General features: G+C 42.9%; 1 protein-coding gene across 3 annotated transcripts in view; it reads left to right on the forward strand.

Annotated features, from left to right (window-relative positions):
* EML1 (EMAP like 1) overlaps positions 1-17,997 on the forward strand; it is a 206,038-nt gene that overhangs the window by 160,785 nt on the left and 27,256 nt on the right. For all 3 annotated transcript variants that reach the window (XM_054448798.2, XM_054448799.2, XM_054448797.2), the window contains 8 exons: positions 663-732; positions 3,340-3,450; positions 10,032-10,127; positions 11,774-11,908; positions 12,673-12,772; positions 13,857-14,011; positions 16,774-16,899; positions 17,173-17,304. In XM_054448798.2, coding sequence (XP_054304773.1) covers positions 663-732; positions 3,340-3,450; positions 10,032-10,127; positions 11,774-11,908; positions 12,673-12,772; positions 13,857-14,011; positions 16,774-16,899; positions 17,173-17,304 — 925 coding nt within the window. The remainder of the gene's footprint in view (positions 1-662; positions 733-3,339; positions 3,451-10,031; positions 10,128-11,773; positions 11,909-12,672; positions 12,773-13,856; positions 14,012-16,773; positions 16,900-17,172; positions 17,305-17,997) is intronic.

Consider the following 17,997-nt stretch of genomic DNA (forward strand, 5'->3'; position numbering starts at 1 on the left):
GGGACATAACTAAAGAGAAGGAAGAGGGTCTGAGGAAATGAGGTCTTTGGGAGAGCTCTTCTGTGTGGTCTCTTTGTGGTCCGCTCACTACTGCGCTCCATGAGACACCTCTCGTGTAATTTTCCAGCCTCACCAACGCATGAGCTTCACAGACCGCATTGTCTCAGCAAACAGCGCCACCTCTTTGGAGGCCTTCTTAACACATCATGTGTTAAAGGCTTCTAATTTGGGTCTTTATTTTTTGATAAACATAAAAACATGTTGCCTCATGTTTGTGGCTGAGTCGGCTCTTCCCATAATTCATTTATAGCTTTTGGTAGGCATTTTACATATCTTGGAAGGATAGGTGCGTGAAGAGATGGATTTATAATAAAGATTGTAGACTAATGTAGTGGTTCTGAGATTGAAATGGTATTTTCCCAGCAGAGGATGCTTTCTCCTTAAGTTTGAAAATTCTTGAGAAGAAATAAGGGAATTAAGATGAAATGAATTAGGCACTAGTTGTCTAACGTCATGGTGCTCAGAGAATTTGTCATGAGTCTGTAAGAAGTTAGGCATTATATATTTCTTATATTTAAATTTTTGACTAGATTATATTTGAGCAAGGGAAAAGTAAAACTTACCTGCAACATGTAGATGTTTTATAAATATCCTTTTCTTAGCCTAGCAGTTCATCCTGATCGGATCACGATAGCCACAGGACAAGTCGCAGGCACATCGAAGGATGGAAAAGTGAGTTACGTTACCTTTTCATTGTTTCATAATGAAGTGGTAACACAAAGTAATTTTTAGAAAACATTGTGCTGCTGAGTAAGGCTGCTTAGATATAATTATGGTGTCTGAAAACTTCTGAACCCCTCACTAGAATTTTTTATTGTAAATTAGAAGACTTACTGTGTGACAGGGTGCGGTGGCTCACGCCTGTAATCCCAGCACTTTGGGAGGCCAAGGCGGGCTGGATCTCTTGAGGTCAGAAGTTTGAGACCAGCCTAGCCAACACAGTGAAACCCGTCTCTACTAAAAATACAAAAATTAGCCAGGCGTGGTGGCACGTGCCTGTAGTCCCAGCTACTCCGGAGGCTGAAGCAGGGGAATCACTTGAACCCGGGAGGCGGAGGTTGCAGTGAGCCAAGATCATGCCACTGCACTCCATCCTGGGTGACAGAGAGAGACTAAGTCTCAAAAAAAAAAAAAAAAAACTAACTGTGACCTTAAAAATCCCTGGAGCTCATCTTAATTTCATCAGATTTTTAAGTAGCATTGTTCTAAACAAAGAATTCACTAATTCTTAAAATGTTTATTTATATGATAAGTATTAAAAACATGAAGGTAAACATTTAATAAAGTTAAAATTATGATAAATAATAATTTGAAGGTACAATATTTTGCCAAATTTCAGCCACCCTCTGCCCTGTCCTGTGAATGTCGTTTAAGAGTCGTGACTTTAACCCATGGAGTTGGTGTCTGTGTGCAGTCACAAAAGCTACTAGGAGGTTTTTAGCACAGATTTTGCAAGCACTTCAGCAAGACTTTAATTTGCATTTTAAGGCGTTAGAGAGGGAGCTTGTAGCTTTTTTGATATCTACTTTTATATAGCTTGTTATTGCATAATATTTTATCTGAAACTAATTTCTTCAAGTACATATATTTTATCAACATGTTTTCATCCAGAAAAAATGAATACTACCATATTTCAGAAAATATTTTAGTAACATTGGATTTTAAATATTAATCTTATGCTATTTTCCGTTAATTTTTTTTTTCTTGAGACAGGGTCTTACTCTGTCACCCAGGCTGGAATGCAGTGGCACAATCACGGGTCATTGCCACCTCTGCCCCCCAGGCTCAAGTGATCCTCCCACCTCAGCCTCCTGAGTAGCTGGGAGTACAGGCACACACCACCTCACCCGGTTAATTTTTTGTATTTTTTGTAGAGACAGTGTTTCACCACATTGCCCAGGCCGGTCTCAAACTCCTGGGCTCAAGCGATCTGCCCACCTCAGCCTCCCAAAGTACTGGGATTACTGGCGTGAACCACTGCACCTGACCTGCATTAATATTTTATACTTGAAAAGAGTTAACAGAAATAATGGAAATCAGACCACTATTATGTAAATAAATTCACTTAAATTGAATGGGTCTTTCAATCTTTTTTTTTTTAATGTTAAATGGCTTTGAAAAATTATTTGAAATTAGTGGTAAGCTATTTGTTCCTCCCTCTAGTGGCTTAAAAGTATATTTCAGTTTCTGGCATTGAAATTGAATCGGTACTTTAGAACCAGAGAAAAATGTTAAAGCTGTCTTTCAGTTTACCCATAGAGAAATCCAGAGAGGCCTAGTGAATTCCCACGGACACCCAGCTACTTAAAGATTAGACTGAACTAGAACCTGGTTCACCCAACGCCTGCCTAGTGTTTCTGCTAGGTCCAAGGCCAGCACCTTTTCTTACTGATGAATCTACTGATTGCTCTGTGATGCTTTCTTCTATTAAGGAAGAGAAAAATTAGCATAAATAACCTAGGAACACAGTTGAGAGGATTTTAAACCAATTATAACAATTCTAAATCTTATTTGTACATAATTGATGCCTGTTTTGCCCAAGAATGTTAAGCTCTTTTTTTTTTTTTTGGAGACAGAGTTTTGCTCTTGTTGCCCAGGCTGGAGTGCGGTGGTGCAATCTTGGCTCACTGCAACCTCCACCTCCCAGGTTCAAGCGATTCTCCTGCCTCAGCCTCCCAAGTAGCTGGGATTACAGGCATGCACCACCACACCCGGCTAATTTTTTGTATTTTGTAGAGACAGGGTTTCACCATGTTGGTCAGGCTGGTCTCGAACTCCTGACCTCAGGTGATCCACCTGCCTCAGCCTCCCAAAGTGCTGGGATTACACACCTGGTCTGTTAAGCTCTTAATATTATTTGGTGGTGACCATCTTATGAACTTAGGCATGGTGACACCTTAGCAACAAAACAGACTTTAAAAGAATAACCCATATGTGAGATTCCATTTCACTTGTCATTTTTCATTTCTAAAATTCAGACACATTTAGATGCACAAATTAAAGTGTCAGTTCCCATGGTACTATTGTCAAAAATTGGCCATTCAAATTCTAAAACTAGGTAGACCTCTCCTTACTGTTAAATTATCAGCAAGGCCGTCCACCTCCTGAAGCCATTGGGAATGTTTTATTTACATAAAAAGGCAGACTCCTGAAATGCAGAAAAAGATCTTTTGTTTTGACAAAGTCCAAGTTACTGCCCAAGTAATCTTGTAGCTTCAAGGTAAAGACACATGTGTATCACCATCACAATTGATGGCTCTGTGTTTTTTTTCTAAACAGCAATTGCCCCCACATGTGCGCATTTGGGATTCTGTGACATTGAATACTCTCCACGTCATTGGAATAGGTTTTTTTGACCGAGCAGTCACCTGTATTGCATTCTCAAAATCTGTAAGTATGTGCCCTGTGGATATTGCTGTCTTCTTCCACAGGAAGTAGAGAATCAACTCAGGGTTGAAGAGGGGGAGTTGACACACTCAATACCTGCCCGGGTGTATGTACAGATCTGGACTCTGAAACATTCCTGCTTCCCAGAACCCCTCAGTCAGAGGTCGTATGCCGGTCTCATCAGGAACACACACTTCCCATCACCAATCAGACATCTCCAGCCACATGGGTTTGGTGATGAAAACAGGCCCCCAGAGACATCGTCCTCACTTTCCTTAAGGCAGTTTGTGTGCTCTGGCCTTGAATTTTACCTGCTTCTTTCGAGGGTGGCTCCAGTGTGTCTGTCTCTGCCATCCTGCTACTGGAAAGGGGTCCCGATCCAGACCCCAAGAGAGAATTCTTGGATCTCTCATAAGAATTCAAGGCAAGTCCATAGAGTAAAGTGAAAGCAAGTTTATTAGGAAAGTAAAAGATTAAAAGAATGTCTACTCTATAGAGCAGCCCTGAGGGCTGCTGGTTGCCCATTTTTATGACTATTTCTTGATGATATGCTAAAAAAGGGGCGGATTATTCATGTCTCCCCTTTTTAGACCATATAGGGTAAACTTCCTGATGTTGCCATGGCATTTGTAAACTGTCATGGCGCTGGTGGGAGTGTAGCAGTGAGGATAACCAGAGGTCACTCTTGTCGCCATCTTGGTTTTGGCGGGATTTAGCCGGCTTCTTTAATGCAAGTGGTTATATCAGCAAGGTTTTTATGACCTGTACCTTGTGCCAACCTCCATTTCATTCTGTGACTTCGAATGCCTAACCACCTGGGAATGCAGCCCAGTAGGTCTCAGCCTCATTTTCCCCAGCCCCTATTCAAGTTGCTGTGGTTCAAATGCCTCTGACATTTCTCCCCTCCCTTTTATAAGAGAATCCTTAATCCTAAGGGTTGTAGAAGGACAAAGATCCATCTTCTGTAACTTCTTCCAGCTGAATAGGGGTGATGATATTCCTGCCTAACTATTAGGGTCTCTTGTATTTGGGGTAGAGAAGAGCTCAGTCAGAAAGCGTCAGTATGGCAAGGTGATAATTGGAAGATTAATAAGTGTTCAACTTAAGAAAACATTGAGTAAGCTTATCCTGCATTCCTACATAAAGAGTACAACAGCAATATATTCCACAACAGTAAAACAAAATAAACAAAATTATCCCAACTAAACTAAGTAAGAAGGCTTTTTATTAACTGGGCAACTATTGGAACCAAGCTGATATGGGGTCGCTAGCTGATTCCAGTGTGTCCAGAATTAGAATACTGATCCAGATATTTACATTACCCATTGCTTTTATTTCTTCTGAGCAGCAGTCGGAGATCACTGGTTGGTTCACAGGAATAAGCAGGGTTAATCTAAATTGCAGGAAAAACTTAAAAACAACTGATGAAACTAGAATCTAATAACAAATGTACCATGGTTCTTGAAACATAATTTCTCTCTCCAGTCTCCCATTTTTACTAAAGACAAACCATAATAGGACTGATTTGTTTGGAAAAATAAGGCTTAGTCTTGTATACTTGGCTTGATTATTTGTATAAAGTGCAGCAAGAATAATTGTTTTTCACATAGGCTTTTTAAATTGGCTTTGATGGAACTCTGTTCCATAAGGAATCTCAGATAAGACCTTTTTTAAAGCCAAGCCCAGCCATGGGTTTATATCCTCAAATACCTATGGGCTGGGTAAATTCCTCTCCTCTTGGGGGTCCCAAGATAACTTGGGGCTCCTGGGCCTGTGAGAAAGTGACATTCTTTACTTACCACAGGTCAGGAACCCTGTACAGGGACTGTGGAGACAAGGTACAAGGCCAGTTTCCCCCAAGGGGCTTCTATTGACTCTACAATTCAAATTTGATTCCTTAAAGGAAAGCGTGCCATTGCTGTGAAAAAAATAACCAGTTTCTCCAGTTGTGTCCTGTTACAAACAAAAACAAATTCTTTAAAATTATGCAATTAACTATATTGCTATAAATTAAGAATACTCACAAATAGTTTCTAAATTCTGGAGAAATCAGTTTGAGAGAAACAAATATGCTTCAAATTTTGTTCATAGCAGTATACTTTACTTAATTGTTAAAAGCTCTAAATAGCTCAAAAGAAAAGTTTTCTTGTCTTTGATTTTTTCAAAGGATCAGCAACATTTTAAGCAAAGTCTAAAAAGATGACTTCAGTCTTCTATTAGTTTGGTTCATGCAGTTAACTCCTGTTCTGCTTGATATTCAGGAACATTTCAGCTCCCCATGAGAGTCCTGAAAGTTTTTTCCTCTATTCCCATGTTACAACTTTGAAAGTAATCAGAAACTTGCATTCAAGAGCACCTGTTAAAGGCCTATATCTGATTATAAGCCACCATTTAAATAGGACCTAAACAAGACAAGAATTGTCTGTGGATGACAGAAAGTCTTAGGACAGCCACAATTAAAGCCACAATTGACAAGGAAATGTGGTTACTCCTGGAGCATACAATAATTTAACATAACAAGTACAACTGTTAATAACATACACTAAGTCATATCAGAATTATAGGAGTTTCACCTAGTTTTGGAACACGTGCCAGTAACATATTTATACAAATACAGCCCAAAGAAAGCCAATTTCCTATTTGACAGTGCTTCCTGTATGACTTTTATACCAAATAAGCCAAATTTCCTTTACATTAGTGTACTATTGATGTTAAATATTCTCAATAAAATCTCATAGATAAATCTATTCTTTTTTTTTTTTTTTTTTTTGAGACAGAGTCTTACTCTGTCACCCAGGCTGGAGGGCAGTGGCATGATTTCAGCTCAGTGCAACCTCCGCCTCCCGAGTTCAAGCAATTCTCCCACCTCGACCTCCCTAGAAGCTGGGATTAGAGGTGCACACCACCATGCCCAGCTATTTTTTTGTATTTTTAGTAGAGACCGGTGTCACTATGTTGGCCACGCTTATCTCGAACTCCTGACCTCAAATGATCCACCCGCCTCGACCTCCCAAAGTGCTGAGGTTACAGGTGTGAGCCATCGTGCCTGGCCAATCTATTCAGTTTTAATCAGTACGACCATAAGGTAAGATTTTTATAAACCTTTTATTAGTCCTTTACAATTTTTGTTAAAAAGCAGATCATCGCTCAGAGCAAAACCTGTTGTGCTTTTATTCCAATGTTTAATTTACAGAAAAACTGATTAATACCCCTTTAACTTTAGCTAATATGTTCACACAGAATTTCTTTTACAAGATTAATTTCTCACAAACTTTAGACAACTTGCTTAAACTTTCAGCTTTATCCTATCTAATTTAAAACAATACTTTAACCTTTTAATCTAGGCAAAAAAAATCTACATGTCCATGCCTTCTTATAATCTATTACCAAAACACATTTCACTTTCTTTATATACCTTACATGTAAAACTGTTTTTATTTCCCAAAAATTACTTAAGTCATGTGAACTGAAAGGCATTACGCTTTTTACTTTTCTTACAAAATATTCTATTTAAGCTCTTATTATTATTATTACACCAATTAATCAAAACTCTTTCATATATAAACATCACACATATAATACATGTAAATACACAGACAGAAAATAAAGGACTCATTCCCTAAGCCAGGAGTTGAACCCTGATCCCAGGCTGCCACTGTGATGGCAGAGACCAAGATAAAGTACTGCCACGTGTTACAAGGTCGAGCTCCCAAGCACATGAAACAAGATAAGAGAGAAACTTTATCCAGATTTTTTTCAGGAACCTGCCACAAAATTTATAACTGACCAGTTTACTGTGCTACTTTGAACAGTGGGCTTATAGGGTCCTAGGCCCATATTCTATCCTATGGTACTCCTCTTTATGACAGAATGATATAGAAGACAAATTTATAACACAAAGTACAACAGATTCTCTACAGCTTAAGATTACCCTCACAAATCCTTTTTTCGCATTAATCAAAACTTTACAGGAGATAAATAGTGATTTTTACCATTCATTCAACCAGTTTGCACAGAGAGAGGGAGAGAGAGAAAGGCCAGAAGTCTGACTGGTAAGAAATTCTTACCCTTTTGCTGGCATGCCAGGCTTCTGGTTTCCCTTTCCCTGAGGCAGCCCTAGTGATCCGACTGGCTGCAACCACAGCCCTGGGGGCCAAGCCACATCATAAAGGAAAATTATCTTTTTCCGTCCTGGCCAGAGCAAAATATGTGTGATGAAACATAGACATTAGCCATTCATCTTAGCACCCAATATCAAACTGGCAGGGCTCAGACATGCCCCTGCTTGGCCCCATTGTTGTTAATCCAGCCTCCAACCAGGAGTTTCAACTTACGGTCTCTGGGCAAGATGGTGGCCCTGAGTAACAGAAAATATAAGAAAGGGAAAGGAAAGAGAGAAAAGCATTGCCTGTGGCAGGGCGGGGAAGGCGAAGAGCTCAGGAGGCCAGAGAAAGACCTGCCCACTGCAGTGACACTGAAAAGTTCAGGTGGCTGCTTGTTGATAACGAAGGGATTTTTTCCAGCAGTCCCATCAGCTCTTAAATTTCCCCTTTTGGGGAGGAAAAAGCTCCCCATGTCCCATGATCTTGTACATGCCTAATTCTGTCACCCTTAGCCATCAGCAAAGAGTGCAAGGCAGATTAACCCAAAGATAATAGCAGTTAACGTCCCATAGTGCCAAGCCTGTTCTTAGCTGAAAGGGACTTTACTGAGAGGGGCCTCTAACCCCCTAAATCTTAGGAAAGACTCTAACCTTCCTAAGTTGGGCCTGGAACCCAAGGTCTGTCAAGCGTCCTTGCCTTTTATTAAGAGGGACCTTTAACCCACTCTGTCTTAGGAGAGACTCCTAAGTTGGGCCTCTAACCCAATCCTGTCCTTTGCCCAGGTGTATGCACCCCACTTACCCAAAATCAGCCATTTGGTGTGTACAGATGATTTTTCTTTGCATCAGGGGTCTCTTCAGTATCATCCCTTTGGGGTTCAGCAGAAAGATGTTACCAGACCCCACCACTTACTAAAGTTAGCCTTTGGATTGGAGGTTTCCTCAGTATTGTCCCTTCTGTGGTCTCCAGAAAGATGTCACTGGACCCCACCACTTACCCAAAGTCAGCCTTTGGGTTGGGGGTTTCCTCAGTATCATCGCTTCATGGTCACCAGAAAGATGTGACCATAAAGGGGTCCCAATCCAGACCCCAAAAGAGGGTTCTTGGATCTCATGCAAGAAAGAATTCTAGGCAATTCCATAAAGTGAAAGCAAGTTTTTTAGGAAAGTAAAGGAAAAGAAGAATGGCTACTCCATAGACAGAGCAGCCCCGAGGGCTGCTGGTTGCCCATTTTCATGGTTATTTCTTGATGATATACTAAGTGAGGGATGGATTATTGATGCCTCCCCTTTTTAGAGCATATAGGTTAACTTCCTGACATTGCCATGACATGTAAAAACTGTCATGGCGCTGGTGGGAGTGTGGCAGTGAGTTCAACCAGAGGTCACTCTTGTTGCCATCTTGGTTTTGGTGGGATTTAGCCAGCTTCTTTACTGCAAGCTGTTTTATCAGCAAGGTCTTTATAACCTGTGTCTTGTGCCAACCTCCTATCTCATTCTGTGACCTAGAATGCCTGACCATCTGGGAATGCAGCCCAGTAGGTCTCAGCCTCATTTTCCCCAGCCCCCATTCAAGATGGAGTTGCTCCGATTCAAACGCCTCTGACAATCCCAGCGTGGCTGGCGGGCAGCCTGGCTGCAAGCAGGGGTCGGACAGGGCCTTGTCATCTTCCAGGCTTCCTCAGGACATGCTGGTTCAGCAGACCCACCCCACACTCTTTTAAACCACTTCAGAAACCCATATTCACACACATGTGCACAGATTCACAGGAAAAGACCCCCGTGCACTCAGGCCCCCAGAGCCGAGGCATTGTGCAGCCCCACAGCAGCCGCCTTCACAGCTGCTAACAGCCCCTGTGCCGTGCCTGCTGCGGGCGCTGTCTGCTCTAGGAGGGGCTCTTGTTTTCATGGAACCCAGTGGTGAAGAGACACCCCACTGGCCCTTCTCTTCCCCACCTCCTGTTTCTTCATTCCCCGTCATTTACCTGCTCTTTCTGTCTGGTCAAGAAAGCACGTCTCGGCCGGGCCCAGTGGCTCAGCCAGGCACAGTGGCTCATACCTTCTAACCAGCACTTTAGGAGTCTGAAGTAGAAGGATTGCTTGAGCCCAGCAGTTTGTGACCAGCCTGGGCAACATAGGGAGACCCTATCTCTACAAATAATAAAGAGTAGCTGGGAGTGGTGGTACACACCCGCAGTCCCAGCTACATGGGAGGCTGGGGTAGGAGGATTGCTTAAGCCTGGGAGGTCAAGGGTGCAGAGAGCCGTGATTGCACCACTGCACTGTGACCTGGGTGACAGAGCAAAACCCTGTCTCCAGAAAAAGAAAGAAAGAAAGCAGGTCTCAAAAGCAATGGATGGGTATTCTTTAACTACAGTGTAGCAGACTCTTTATTAAAAATGAAATTTGATGTTTATTTTTAGTCATGTTCAACCCACTTTATTCTCAGATATAGTCTTCCTGTGAATAACTTTCTTTTCAGAATGGAGGAACCAATCTCTGTGCTGTGGATGACTCCAACGACCATGTGCTCTCTGTATGGGACTGGCAGAAAGAAGAAAAACTGGCAGATGTGAAGGTCATGCTCCAAGCCTTTTTTGGACTGCATTAACATTTTCCCATTCAGAGCCGCCCTGGCACAGTGGTAGCCCCCTTTTAGCGGGCTCATTCCAGGGCCCATTCCCACCCCAGCCCTTGTGTATGATGCCTTCACCTTAGAATCGTTTGGCCCCTATCCCTCTCCCATCATGGGACTTTGACCCCAGGTCCTGTTAGGGTTTTTTCTCTTTTCACCATGTCTGTAAGATTGTTTTCTTCCTCATTTCATAGCCACTACCCTTTTAATTCATCCAGTCACGTATTTGCTGGCTATTTCTTTCATTTGCTTGGCACACCCCAAGTGCCTGCCATGTGCTCGCACGGCGCGTGGAGGCCCGGAAATGTGCTCAGGCATGAGGTGGGCTCGCTGCCTGAGCCCCTGCAGCTGCGGGAAGGGCAGGTATGGGCAGGGGCCGCCAGCACGGGGGCTCCTCCAAAGTGGAACAGACTCAGGAAAGACCAGCGGGAGCCCCGAGCTAAACCCCCAATGCTTCCCAACAGGATTCCTCCTGCGAGGAGCCCCTTGGGACTTCTTCGACCGCCTTTAATCCGTTTTGCACAATATGTCAAATTCCCTTGCCTTGACTGACCTTTTTCTATTTCTGTTTTCTATTGGATCCCTATTTTTATAGAATTGAATTCAGATTTCTCATCTTTGCATCTATTAACCTTAGATAACCTTACTCACCTAACTTTCTCTCCTGCATGTCTGGGAGGCAGACCTTGTATTCTAACCAGGCCTGTTCCCTGACACCTGTGTTCATGCTCTAGCCCCACCTTCTGATATTCTGGGCAGGTGTTTAAGGTCTTCTTGCTATGTTGCTAGGTTAGAAGGCATCAGAGGCAGGTTATTATCCAGGCTCAAGAATGTGTAACTGCATTATTAAAAAGAAGCAGTGATCAGAGCCCAATCCAGCAGGTCAAGGTGTGGGTCTTGGAAGTTAGGGTGTGGGCTGAAGGTGGTGGAGGTGGCACCTGAAGTGTCTAGATCTACTCCATGGGACCCCAGGCCGGGTCACTGAGCCACAGGCAGAGTCCCAGGAGTCAGACACAGGCGGGACTCCCTGGGGAAACGGGCAGCCAGAGTCAGCCAGGAACAATGGACCTTTGTAAAATCCATTCCAGGGCCCTCCCTGAAGATGACATTTCCTAGATAGCGGGTGAGGCCTAGAGATCTGCATTTTACCATTTCTGGTGATTCCATTTGTTCAGCCAGACTGGGAACCCATGACTAGCAGATGAGAGCAAATGCTTGCGAGCAGATGAGAGCAAATGCTTGCAGTTCTGAAGTCCCTCTGGTCCCAGCTCCCTCCTCAGCAAAGCATGCTGCATGCCCGCTCCATGCCTGGCCCTGGGAGAGGCCCTGGCATAGACAGAGGACTCCCAGGTGCTCCCTGTCCTCAAGGGCTCATTGTCTAGTGGGGGAGAGACAAGGAGGAGGTATTAAGGCCTGCACCAGCATACGCTTGATGTTTTTAGCAAGATGGATTCAATGGGGGAAATAATAGGCATTGTGCTTGCCTTGAATTTCTTATTTATTTGTGGCTGAGATTTTACTTGTTTTCCTACATGTCTCTTATGCATCTTAAGAGCTGTGAGGCATCTGAGTCCCTGTTTTTCCTATAGTGCTCTAATGAAGCTGTGTTTGCTGCGGATTTCCACCCCACGGACACCAACATCATAGTTACCTGTGGAAAATCGCATCTCTACTTTTGGACACTAGAAGGAAGCTCCCTTAATAAGAAGCAAGGATTATTTGAGGTAAAGTTAAATTATGATTTTTGCTTTATTTTTCTCTGGTATATGTGATTGGCTAGATGCATCTGTCTGGGGGCTGTGGTGATCAGCACAATCCCTTGGGATCCCTCACATAGTTGGGGAGCGCGTCACACCTGGTAGATAACACTGGTAATGAAGTGAAGAAAAGGACAGAGCAAGCCTGGGTGGAGGGCAGGGAAAGGACCTGGACCCAGGGAGCACCAGGCCTCCCACAGTGGCACTGGCTGCAGAGAGTATCAGAAGATGAAGTCATTGGGAGGCAGGCAACCTGCCTTTGCAAAGGACAGTAGAGACTCCCTGTGCCTTTTGTCTGGACGTTGTGGGGCTGCGAGAGCACCAGGGGACAGCACCTCTTCCTGGGGGTCCATCTGCCACCACCTCCCTGAGGCTTGTTTCGAGGACCCCTTTTTTCTGGTGCTAGGACCCTGCCCTTTAGGCTGACAGTATAGCCCCACCCTTCTCCCCGGTCAGTACCCTCCTCCGCTTGCTGTCTGCAGCTTTATGATTCCCCAGCCACTTGGGGTTGCTGGAAATCGCTTTGTCTTAGAGCAGTTAATCTCACAGCAGAAGTTATGTAATAGTAGACAGAAATGCAAGGTGTGCAGGGTGCTTACAGAAGCTGACACTATCCAGCTTGGGACCACTGCGAATCTAGATGTTATTAGTACAAATGAAAGGTTGTCTAGAATATATGTATGTTGTATGGATTAAATATATATATACAATTTTTTTACTACTTTCTACAGAAACAAGAAAAGCCAAAGTTTGTCCTCTGTGTGACTTTCTCTGAAAACGGTGACACCATTACTGGAGATTCAAGTGGCAACATCTTAGTATGGGGAAAAGGTAATAAGTGATTGTTCCCAAAACCAATGGTTTTTGGTAATGTTGTAAGAGATCAAACATGAGTGCTTTAAGAATTGTCTATTAATACAATGTACAGGAGTAGGATTAAATTTCAAGTTACAGAGACACACACATACATGTGTGCATGTGTAACTTGAAACCATAAAACTAGAACAGAGGAAAAGCAGAGACTAGTAGGAGTTACTGACCTTATAGCATTCTGAAAGGCTCTTTAAGCCCAAGCTATTATGATGGAATTAAATAGCTTTATTAGGAAATCCACTGACAGATTATAATGATGAAATTAATGACTACTTATAGGTCTGTAAAATATTTAAGTAACTATCCTGATTTATCTAGCATTTGGCAGACATTTATTGGAAGCTAATTATGTGCTAGACACTGCGAACATACAACTGAGTCAGACCCAAATCCCCTGCTCTCTGTGAGCAAACAGTTTGCTAAGGGAGATGATGCATCACTCAGAAACCATGCATCCAGTTAAGTCCAGTGAGCATTTATGAGCACTTACCCCGTGACAGGAAAAAAGGGAAAATCCACCATCCCTTTTCTCAAGGATCTTAGAGTTTGAGTTGGGGTTGAAGGTGGAGACGGACTTGTAAATGCAATTTCAGAAGCATTGGTGACGTTTCCAGTATCCGTGCTGCTCTTGGCGCTAGGTGTCTTATCCACTGTTCACTTAATCCTTAGAACAATCCTGCAGGGTAAGCAGCCAGCCCCATTCCACCAAGGGGGAACTGAGGGTAGAGTAGCTAAGCAATTTGTCCAGAGAAACAGCTCACTAGAGAGCTGGGATCTAAACTCAGAGCCCACGTTCTCAGCCACATGGTGCCTCAACCATGCGGCTTCGACAATGCGTATTTTCCTTCATTCTAATGTAACCCATTTCATGCTTGTCTGGTGCTCTGCAAACGTCTAGAAATTGGATCCTTCATAGATTCATATTGCAATGATGTGCTCATGGACAATATTGCCTTTTAAAACCTAAGTCAGATGAGATTAGAAAATGGGCAGAGGCAACCTTTTGATAATGTGCTAATGATGGTTTTCGTGGTGTGTTTAGGTACAAATCGAATAAGCTATGCAGTTCAAGGGGCCCATGAGGGTGGCATTTTTGCACTTTGTATGTTAAGAGATGGCACGCTGGTGTCAGGAGGTGGGAAAGACCGAAAGCTCATTTCTTGGAGCGGAAACTATCAAAAACTTCGTAAAACGGAGGTAAGTCATCAAGGCTACTGCTAAAATTTGTTTTTAACTTTAAACTGTTATCCTTTTTTTATTAGTTTGAAATCTGTAGCTTACAGTTTTGAAAATTGTTTAGGTGAAATCACATTATATGGGAGCAATGTATTTTATTAAAATCCTAGAGGCAGGTTAAATATAACTAATAAAATAGAATTAGGTTTATAAAACTTGAGGTTGTAACACACTTCATATTTAGAATATTATTATTCTTAATTTTCCAAGGGACTGTTACCCACATTTTGATTTATTATAAAAATCTGTCTTCTCTTTTAACTTTTTTTTTTTTTTTTTTTTTAGAGCAGGGTCTGGCTCTGTCACCCAGATTGGAGTGCAGTGGTGTGATCACAGTTTACTGCAACCTCCCCCTCCTGGGCTCAAGTGATCCTCCCACCTCAGCCTCCCAAGTAGCTGGGACTACAGACACACACCACTACACCTGGCTAATTTTTGTGATTTTGTAGAGATGTTGCCCAGGCTGGTTTGGAACTCCTGAGCTCAAACGATCCTCCCACCTCAGCCTCCCAAGTAGCTGGGACTACAGACACACACCACCACACCTGGCTAATTTTTGTAATTTTGTAGAGATATTGCCCAGGCTGGTTTGGAACTCCTGAGCTCAAGCGATCCTCCCACCTCAGCCTCCCAAAGTGCTGTATTACAAGCGTGAGCCACCACGCCCAGCCTCCTTTAATTTTTAATTTCTAGCATGTTATTTTGGAGACATTATTGCATTGAGTGAACTAGTATTTGTTGAGTATCTGCTTTGTACATGGCACTCAGCTAAGTGCCAATGTGCTCCCTAGGGCTGTGACTCCTTTTGATACCCAGTGTACCTCCCCATTATCTACTTGGCAGCCCTGCATTCCAGTAAGCACCAGAGGCAAGATATTTAATATTCCTTCTACCCACTCAGTAAATGTTCTCCCTCAGGTTCCAGGAAATCGTGAGCAGACACTGCAAAATTGGTCTCATTCCGAAGGGTGGTGCGTTTCATCCCTAGCTTAGAATGGACAGACTTTAGGACTTTGAACCCAGATACACACAAAACACTTATATTTTACATCAGAGAGCAACATGGCACCACCCTCTGGCAGTGTGAAAATTTGGTTCTGTTGATTATTTCCCTTAATAAAGGAAGTTCTTCATCTGAGCTTTGGAAATCACCTCCCCTTGCGTGGAGATTCTGTTGTGAGAACATTTTTAATGATAAGATTTGACCAGCATTTGGTTGAACATATTGTGAATTGCTAGAGTCATAGACATGCCCAAGTCATATTATAACCGTAAAGAAAGCTCCAAAGCCCCATCTAATTTCATAAAACCTATTCACTGTTTGTTAGTATCTGATTCCTCCTCATTAGCATGGGTCATCACTGACTTGACTCAAATCTGTGCTAACAAGCCACACTGGAGAATGTGTGAGGGAAGGCTCCTTCTTTCCTGGAACGGGAGAGCCTAACAGCAACCCGCCAGGGTCAAGCTGCAGCATTTGTTCTTTTTATAGTACAAGAACTTTGTTTCTTCATCATAGCAAATTGTTATTAATGGGTGTATTTTGCAATTCTTTCTCTTAACATTTAGACTATACCATATGTTTATGTTGATTTTTAAACTGAACAGAGTGACATTGCCAAAGAACTTACCATTTTAAGTTGTGTTATGGCAGTGTTATTTATTATTATTATTATTATTATTATTACTATTTTGAGACAGGGTATGGCTCTGTCACCCAGGCTGGAGTGCAGTGGCGTGATCTTCAGCCTCTGCCTCCCAGGCTCAAGTGATTCTCCCACCTCAGCCTCTTGAGTAGCTGGGACTACACGCACCACCATACCCAGCTAATTTTTTTTGTATTTTTGGTAGAAATGGAGTCTCACTATATTGCCCAGGCTGGTCTGGAACTCCTGGGCTCAAGCAGTCCACCCACCTCGGCCCCCCAAAGTGCTGAGATTACAGATATGAGCTGCCACGCCTGGCCTATATTATTCTTTACTTTCCGAATTGTATCTACTGTTGCTATCAGAAATTGTAAAAAGTAAAGAGAAAACTAACCAGTAGCATTCCTTATTTTTAAATTTTGTTGAGGAAAATGCTTTTTCTTAACCTCATTCTTGCTGATGCTTCTAAGATATATAAAGATATATAAAATGTTTGTAGTTTAAAAATAAGGCTTAGGGTTTTGATCACTCACTCAACAGTTGGCTGTGGTATCTGTTTTTTTGAGATAGTGTTTCACTCTTGTCACCCAGGCTGGAGTGTAGTGGCGTGATCTCGGCTCACTGCAACCTCCACCTCCTGGGTTCAGGTGATTCTCCTGCCTCAGCCTCCCAAGTAGCTGGGATTACAGCCACCCACCACCACGCCCAGCTAATTTTTGTATTTTTAGTAGAGACGGGGTTTCATCATGTTGACCAGGCTGGTCTCCAACTCCTGACCTCAGGTGATCCACCTGCCTCGGCCTCCCAACGTGCTGGGATTACAGGCATGAGCCACCGCGCCCGGCCAGCTGTGGTATCTATCTATGTGAAACTCTCCATAGTTGTGTGTCTATCTATGTGAAACTCTCCATATTTGTGTATATACAGCATATATATTTGAATATACATTATATGTATATACATATGTGTATATAAAACTGTTATAGGGACCGTCATTATGATAAGTGTTTTGAATGACTGAGCTAACAACCGAATGAAATTGTACATCTTTTCTTTTCATATGACTTCTCAATGCAGATTCCAGAACAGTTTGGTCCAATACGGACAGTGGCCGAGGGGAAAGGCGATGTGATCTTGATTGGCACAACTCGAAACTTTGTCCTGCAGGGCACTCTGTCAGGGGACTTCACACCCATTACTCAGGTACGATCCCGCTCAGCAGGCCCAGCAAACACTCTCATTTTGCATTATATCAGACTCTAATCAAGCATAACAATCAGGTGCTCATTACTGTGCTTTATACTACGATAACCTTCCTCCACCCCAGAATGTCAGTGGCTGCCGGAAGATGGGAGGAGAGAAACTGTTGAGAGCAGTTATGAAGTCAGCATGAAGCCTCGGTTCGTCATCCCTTACGGCTCCTGAGAGCGGACTGTAGTATCTCAGAGCGCTTCTGTTTCTCTTGGTTATTTGTAGGGTCACACTGATGAGCTCTGGGGACTGGCCATCCATGCCTCAAAACCTCAGTTCTTGACCTGTGGGCATGACAAGCATGCCACTCTCTGGGACGCTGTGGGTCACCGTCCCGTCTGGGACAAAATAATAGAGGTAAACATGCACATTACATTTCCATTTTTCTTACAGAAATTCATCTGGAACATGTTTATTTATTTTTTGCATGAAATCAACAGTGATATAAAGTTGTCCCAAAGCAAATGTTATTTATCTATTTAGAGTTGCCTTAACATTTCAATTGCATTCAACAGTGTTACTTTTAACATTGCCTCAAGTGGCCTCAGCCGTGTAATTTTGAAGTTTACTGTTGAAATTTTCTGACAACAAGTTGTTCTTTCTGAGTTCATTGTCAGATTTTCTGAGTACAGTCTCTCAACCATCCTAAGAGCTGAAAAATACTTGTTATAAGCCTGCATTCTATTTACAGTGTACCCTTTGAATGGGAATTTACAAGCTGTACTAAACACACGATTGAATATATCTCTACATTTTGAGTTTGATGGTAAAGTGAACTTTCGTTTGAAAGTCAGCTGGGCACGGTGGCTCATGCCTGTAATCCCAGCACTTTGGGAGGCCAAGGCAGGCAGATCACCTGAGGTTGGGAGCTCGAGACCAGCCTGACCAAATGGAGAAACCCCGTCTCTACTAAAAATACAAAATTAGCCGGGCATGGTGGTGCATGCCTGTAGTCCTAGCTCCTTGGGAGGCTGAGGCAGGAGAATCGCTTGAACCCAGAAGGTGGAGGTTACAGTCAGCCAAGATCACGCCATTGCACTCCAGCCTGGG

Source organism: Pongo pygmaeus, chromosome 15 (genome assembly GCF_028885625.2).
Source record: "Pongo pygmaeus isolate AG05252 chromosome 15, NHGRI_mPonPyg2-v2.0_pri, whole genome shotgun sequence".
NCBI lineage: Eukaryota > Metazoa > Chordata > Mammalia > Primates > Hominidae > Pongo > Pongo pygmaeus.